At 34.6% G+C, this 7,566-nt stretch overlaps 2 protein-coding genes across 2 annotated transcripts; both read left to right on the top strand.

Annotated features, from left to right (window-relative positions):
- Positions 1-521: 521 nt before the first annotated feature.
- LOC111711653 (protein FAM83H) lies at positions 522-2,550 on the top strand. Its single transcript, XM_023486044.1, has 2 exons — positions 522-610; positions 1,966-2,550. Exons 1-2 carry the CDS (start codon positions 548-550, stop codon positions 2,548-2,550), a joined length of 648 nt encoding a protein of 215 aa, XP_023341812.1. The 5' UTR covers positions 522-547.
- Positions 2,551-3,749: 1,199 nt separating this feature from the next.
- LOC111711652 (general transcriptional corepressor trfA) lies at positions 3,750-5,456 on the top strand. Its single transcript, XM_023486043.1, has 2 exons — positions 3,750-4,952; positions 5,013-5,456. Exons 1-2 carry the CDS (start codon positions 3,849-3,851, stop codon positions 5,454-5,456), a joined length of 1,548 nt encoding a protein of 515 aa, XP_023341811.1. The 5' UTR covers positions 3,750-3,848.
- The last annotated feature ends 2,110 nt before the right edge of the window (positions 5,457-7,566 follow it).

The raw sequence follows: 7,566 nt of genomic DNA, 5'->3' as shown, positions 1-7,566 counted from the left end.
AAAATTTGCCTACATCAAAATTTGATTTCATTAAACTTGAAAATCCACAAAAAAATTTTTTTTAAATCCGCGAACTATTTTTGATATTATTTAATAATGTTTACGAAGATAAAATGATAAAATGTCCACAATTGAAATAGAAGATGGGCGTAAAGCAGCCGAAAAGCCTAGTTCTAATAATCCCAAAGTTAAAAGGAAAATAAGCTACTCAACATTTTTTTTCTTTTGTTTTCTGGCCATATGTAAAATCATAGATTTTTAAAGAAAACAACTAGTTTAATCTCTATCTATTCTAGAAATAAAATATACCTATTTATATTTGTAAAGGAGGGGGGGGGGCGAAGGGCATGGTGAAGAGGTCTCTCCCAACCTAAATTAGCTTCTATGTTAGGAAACGCAAAATTTTAAGGTCCAAATTCATTGAAGTCTTTGAAAGTTTCGAAATAGCCAATTTTTAATTAAATTTTTTCGATTTTTGAATTTGTACTTTTGTAAAAAAGATGAAAATTTGTGATGCTTTGGCCCAGGATTATGATGAAAGGAGTTGATGATGTTATTGTACTGTATCTCTCTTCTCATACTAGTTGACAGTGTTGTACTACAAACTCAGGTACGAATTATAAATACACTGTTCTGTACTGTACTTTAATGTAATGTAATTTACTGTATTTTCATTAAATGATCTGCAGTGTACTGTACTGTATTGCACTTTACTGCGCTGTACTGTAATTTACTGTGCGCAATACTTTACTTTTCTGGACTGTATAATGCAAGTATAATGTAATGTTCTGGTCTTTACTGTACTGTAATTTACTGTACTTTACTGTACTGTACAGAAATGTACTTTACTTAACTTTTACTGTACTACACTGTGCTGCTACACTACACTTTACTGCTGTACTGCTGTACTACACTGTACTGCTGAACTGCTGTATTACACTGTACTGCTGTGCTAAACTATACTGCTGTACTACACTGCACTGCTGTACTACACTGTACTGCTGTACTACACTGTAATGCTGTAATACACTGTACTGCTGAAATACACTGTACTGCTGGACTACACTGTACTGCTGTACTACACTGTACTGCTGTATTACACTGTACTGCTGTACTTTAGTGTACTGTGCTTTAAGCTTTACTGTATTGGATTTTAAGCTTCACTGTACTGGACTGTATTGTACTTTACTGTTCTGTAGTGTACTTTACTGTACTGTACTGAACTGTACTTTACTGTACTGTACTGTACTTTACTGTACTGTACTGTACTGTTCTGTACTTTACTGTACTTTACTTTACTGTACTGTACTTTACTGTACTGTACTGTACTGTACTGTACTGTACTTTACTGTACTGTACTTTACTGTACTGTGATCTACTGCACTGTACTTTACTGTACTGTAATTTACTGAACTTTTTTTGTACTGTACCGTTCTTTACTGTATTGTACTGTACTTTACTGTGCTGTACTGTACTTTACTGTACCGTACTTTTCTTTACTGCACTTTTCTTTACCGTACTTTACAGTACTGTACTTTACTGTACTGTATTTTACTGTACTGTAATTTACTGTACTTTTTTGTACTGTACCGTTCTTTACTGTACTGTACTGTACTTTACTGTGCTGTACTGTACTTTACTGTACCGTACTTTTCTTTACTGCACTTTTCTCTAATGTACTTTACAGTACTGTACTTTACTGTACTTTACTTTACTGTACTGTAATTTACTGTACTTTACTGTACTGTAATTTACTGTACTTTACTGTACTATACTTTACTGTACTGCACTTTACTGCACTGTACTTTACTGTACTATGCTTTACTACACTGTACTTTACTGTAATGTACTTTACTACATTGTGCCTTACTGTACTTTAATGTATTGTAATTTACCGTACTGTACTCTACTGTATATGTACTTTACTTAACCATATTATAATTAACAGTGCAGAACTAATTTTAGAGGCAACCGATTGATCTGAGCAGTAGTGCTCTTAACCTGGAAAAAGGGAGAGTAAACACTGAGCTGTCTCTGGGCGAGCTCAGCAGTGGAAAGGAGCCCAACACTCCTAGCTACCAGGACAAACTACAGGAGCCCAACACTCCTAGCTACCAGGACAAACTACAGGGATCCTATTCTCCTGGCTACTTGGATAAGAAGGAAACCAGTTCATCTGGCTACCAGGAGAAAAGAGGAACCCATCTTCCTGGCTATCCGGAGAAAAAGGGAGCCAGTTCTCTCGGCTACCTGGAGAAAAAGGGAACCAGTTCTCTCGGCTACCTGGAGAAAAAGGGAACCAATTCTCTCGGCTATCCGGAGAAAAAGGGAACCGTTTCCCCTGACTACCTAGAGAAAAAAGGAACCAGTTCCCTTAGCTACCAAGATAAAAGAGGAACCAGTTCTTCCGGCTATTTAGAGAAAAAGGGAACCAATTCACCTGGGTACCTAGATAGAATACAAGGGTTTCTAGAGGATTTACCAAAACCGATTCTAGAACCTGTCATATGGCCATACAACTCAACGGAAACTAAACACAGGAATATTTAGTAAACTTTTTTCTTTACATAAGACAAAGACTTATTTGTATACAACTTTTACTTCGAAAATTCGAAATTATTACAATTTACTAATTAATATCTTTAGAGAGAAACCAGAGGCAAACGTAATAAGCTATTTTAATGTGAGGCCAGTAACCATGTCTGACTCTAACGCAATAAGGAAAGTGTCTTGATATTTTTCCCAAATAAGTGAATATTTCCAGATTTCTTATAATATTGATTACAACTTCTCTAATATTGGTTACACATTTCCTAATATTGATTACACTTTTTTTGTTATTGATTACACATTTTCTAATATTGATTACACGTTTCTAATATTGATTACAAATTTCCTAATATTAATTACACATTTTCTAGTATTGATTACACATAATTGCTAATATTGATTACACCTTTTCTAATATTGGTTATACATTTTCTAAGATTGATTGCACATTTTCTAATATTAATTACGCATTTTCTAATATCAATTAAACATTAACCCTATCCCTGCTGGAGTACTTGAAAACCAGGATACGCTGGGGGGTCAATTTGACTCCCCCCCCTCCCTCTTTAAATCCCATGTTTGATGTCCAAATATGACAAATGATACATCATTGGAAGTTCTTAAGATCTACTTTTAAAATTTGCAAAAAAAATATGCAAATTTGCAAAAAAATTTTATTTTTGTTGCAAAATTCAGTTTTATAGTAAAAATGTTTGCAAAAAAATACAAAAATAATGAATATACATTTTTAAAAAGCCCTAAACCATGCTGTTTCAAATGTGAAAAAAAAATTTCAAAATTTTAAATATCCAGATATGTAATTAAGAAAAACTAAAATGTTTAAATTTCTTTTGACAGGCTGTTTGCAAGTAATTTGAAAAATTTCTTTGCAAAACTTGTGCAATACTTTCCTTATCTCATAGGTTTTCCAAAAAGTTATCAAAATCGTACAACTGAAAGTGGGTCAAAACTAAGATTTAGTTTGTTTCAGGAAAAAGTAGTCATTCAGGAAGTGTGCCTGCAGAGGACTCAGGCAGTACAAGTACAAGGGGGGGTTAAATTGACCCCCCGCCCCCAGCAGGAATAGGGTTAAGATTGATTAAACATGTTCTAATATTGATTAAATCTGCTAATCTTCTTTTTTTGTTAATTACAAAATCTTATTTTTGAATGAAAAATAAACAAGATATTTTAGTGATGACATTGACAAGATTATTAAAACTTTGTCTCTCCAAAACTACCCACAACTTCTAGGGAAACCTCCAAACAAGCCACAGTTCAGTACTAAAAGTGAAAACATGGATTTAAATTCCAGAGACAAAATTAGAGACTCAGAAAAGAGATCTACAGTGAGTTATTATAATCCAAACAGTCCAACCTTATCCCCAAAGCCTCAGCTTATTACTTGGCATTCGTTGACTGATAAAAACCAAGATTCAGAAATAACTACAAGCCCAAATTATTCTGTCAAAACAAGCCAAAAACCTTTTAATTATTTTCCTCAAAAAACCAGCTACAATCCACTTCAGAACTCCAAGCCATATTCAGATTGGGAGAAAAACGTGTTGAACAAAATAAAGTTGAATTTTAAAGAAAAAAATGTGATCAACACTACTAAAGAACTAGATATTAGTCATGTAAAAGGTGAACATGTGATAAACGATATGATGGAACCTAATTATGATTTCACGGACGCTGATCATAACAGTGATGACATTAAAAATCCCACAGCAGACTTTATCTACAATGACTATTCAGTTGATGAAATGAAAAGGCCACAATACTATGATGATTACTATGGGGTTGAAGAAATGAAACGACCTGATAAAAATGACATTAAATGGCCCACCAATTTAAATGGAGGTGATTATGTCATTGATGAAATGAAGCGGCCACCAGGAGATTTCATTGAAGGGGATTATGTCATTGATGAAATGAAGCGACCGGATGAAAATTTCATTGAAGGGGATAATGTCATTGATGAAATGAAGCGACCGGATGAAAACTTCATTGAAGGGGATAATGTCATTGATGAAATGAAGCGACCGGATGAAAACTTCATTGAAGGAGATTATGTCATTGATGAAATGAAGCGGCCACCAGGAGATTTCATTGAAGGGGATTATGTCATTGATGAAATGAAGCGGCCTGATGAAGATTTCATCGAAGGTGAAAATGTCATAGATGAAATGAAGAGACCTGACATGGTAGCTACTCTACCTACTACAAGCTTTCCTCCACAATATAAACCTACATATCGGCCTGATGTTGGACTAACCACCTCTAGACCTCTTCAGATCTCTACTGGGGGTACACCTATCACCAAACCTCCGCAATACAAACCAACCTTTCAACCAGCTATTCTAGTCTCTATCAAACCAACAGTCAATCCGGAAATGCTGGTAAGAAATTTAGTTTACAATTATAAAAAATATTTTTGCTTTTAAACCTTTTCTTTGTAGGAAACAACCTCTTCTTCTAATATTTCGATCAGTTTGCCAGAATATCCTTTTCCAGTTCTTCCAGCCTTCACATCAACACCTGTTACAACAACAACAACAACAACAACAACAACAACAACAACAACAACTACAACAAGAACAACAACGTCTACAACTACCACTTCGACTACTACAACAACAACAACAACTAAGAGACCATTTATCACCTATTTCCCAATTAATAACCATACCCTGACAACTCCAACTCCAACAGAACAAGACAGTTTTCCAGAATTAGTTTTGACTGGGATAGATCCAGTTCCTTTGTCAGATTTAATAACAACAACAACCACTACTACAAAAACTACATCGACTACGACAACAACAACAACAACAACAACGACTACAACTACAACTACAATAGTCACTGAACCAACTCTGCCACCTCTTGGTATGATTCACTAACAAAGGGTCAAACAACCTATGGGTTAAACGACCTATTGTCAAACGACATAGGGTCAAACGACAAACGATAAAAAACACGACAAAGAGTAAAAAAACTAAGGGTCAAAGTGCGACAAACGTGCAAAATTTCATTTAGACTATTTTTAGTTAATTTGAATTTACATTAGAACTAGTAGTCGCAGCATTCAGCCCCCTAGCCTATCCTGGCCACAGCGTTCGGCCCAGAAATTACGTTAACCTAACCAAACCCTAAATTAATACATATTTTTATTTTATGTTTTATGTTCAGTTGAACTACTAGCCGCAGCGCTAGGCCCAGAATTTGTCTTAATTCAACCTACTTCTGAAAAAATACATATTTTTATGTTATGTTTTAACATTTGAACTACTATCCGCCCCCTTAGCCTGTCCTAGCCGCTAGCCCAGAAATTGTCTTAGCTTAATCAAACCCTGAAATAATACATAATTTTTTCTTTCTGTATTGATTTTTTGTCGCTTTATCCTTTGTCACTTTTTTGACAGTTTGTCGTTTGAGCCTGGGTTGTTTAATCCAAAGTTGTTTGACCCTGGGTCGTTTAATCCTAATTTGTTTGACCCTGGGTCGTTTATCCTAAGCTGTTTGACCCTATGTCAGTAAACCCTTGGTATGAATAAACTTTTTTATTCTAGTTCAATTTTAAAAGTACCAGTCTTTAACCATTTTCAAATTATGGAAAGTGACCGACACCTAAAAGTATGAGGTTTATAAACTGTTTTGAGTAATTAAATTTGGGGGAGGGGGTAGCTTGCTAAAATCACGGGGTTTCTATGAGAAAAATATAATTTCTTGGGAGACCGGGGGGGAGGGGGGGGGGGGGAATTTGGCCCCTGTATATACCCATGCAAACCAAAGTTTGCCAATCAGGCACAGTTTTAAAACCCAAAATTACTCATGATTGTTTTTTTTTGTATATAGTATATAGTATATAGTATATATATAGTATATAATATATAGTATATAGTATATAGTATAACTGTTTAATTTTTTCTTCTCTTTTACAAAATATATTTATATAAATTCTGTATTGATTTAAAAAAAACGTGGCTATCGGACTTCTGCATAGAGAAACTTCACGGACTGTACAATTTTTGGTGATTTTGCATACATAAGCTATCTGTGTTTATTTATTTATCTATGGACTTCTTCAGTATGGAATTTGCCTTGTTTCCAGGTTTACCCACGGAACGGAATCGATTCATTTTGTTTTCTGACAAAAATAATTCAATGGCCTAAAATTTTTTTCTTCACAAAACTTTTTAGTATTTAAAGGCTTATTTTAGACAGACCATTACTTCAACCTTCAAATCGTTGAATTTAAACAGTTTTTCATTGATAAAGTCTTATCCTTAAACGAAAATTTCAATTAATAAAAAACTTTAAATGCACATTGGTTTTTAATGATCATAACTGTTCTTCAATACATCCATTATGCCAGTTCAATTTGATGATCGCTTTATTTTCTGTCAAATTACTTAGTTCATCAGGAAAAAGGGACTGTGTGCGTAATTTTAAGTGACCCTCTCACGAAAATCTGCCCCTGTAGTAAAAGTAAATTCAATCTATATGAAGCATAAAGGTTGACCGCGACAACCTTGTTGCACCGGCTAGTCCTGTCCATAGAGCTAGGTACAGTACAAACTGGGACCGGAAAGGTTGACCCGGCGATCGGAAATTCAAATTAACTACGGATGCCCATGCTCCATGGCAATGCTTGATTTACAAAGGCTCATTCATCGTAGCTTCCCCTGTATCTTTAGTTTGTTATAAAAATTTCAATTTAGAATTTTTTAGATAGTAGAGAGTTTGCAGGATGGTATTAACGCCCTAGCCCAGGTGACCCCTCCGGCTGCTAGCGAACAAAACGTTGGACTTTCAATTGTTTTTGGTCTTCCCTTTATAACAGGTTTCTTTAATTAAGTAATTAGTAAAAACAGTTTAAACATTAACATTATGAGCAGATATTTATATCGGAGAAAATTAAAGTTTATGCTCATAATTCCAAAAAGATTTTTTTTACATGCAACGTTCTTTAGAATTAGTTACTAACCCTTTTGGGCGTTGGTTTGCTTG

Source organism: Eurytemora carolleeae, unplaced genomic scaffold, assembly GCF_000591075.1.
Source record: "Eurytemora carolleeae unplaced genomic scaffold, Eaff_2.0 scaffold1148, whole genome shotgun sequence".
Lineage (NCBI taxonomy): Eukaryota > Metazoa > Arthropoda > Copepoda > Calanoida > Temoridae > Eurytemora > Eurytemora carolleeae.
This window is presented reverse-complemented; position numbering and strand designations above follow the sequence as displayed.

Bases quoted from the DNA above. Each gene is read 5' to 3' on its own strand.
- LOC111711653 (XM_023486044.1), top strand. From the start codon at position 548: ATGATGTTATTGTACTGTATCTCTCTTCTCATACTAGTTGACAGTGTT. The intron at 611-1,965 runs GTACGAATTATA...AACTAATTTTAG, and splicing joins GTGTTGTACTACAAACTCAG to AGGCAACCGATTGATCTGAG.
- LOC111711652 (XM_023486043.1), top strand. From the start codon at position 3,849: ATGGATTTAAATTCCAGAGACAAAATTAGAGACTCAGAAAAGAGATCT. The intron at 4,953-5,012 runs GTAAGAAATTTA...TTTTCTTTGTAG, and splicing joins CAGTCAATCCGGAAATGCTG to GAAACAACCTCTTCTTCTAA.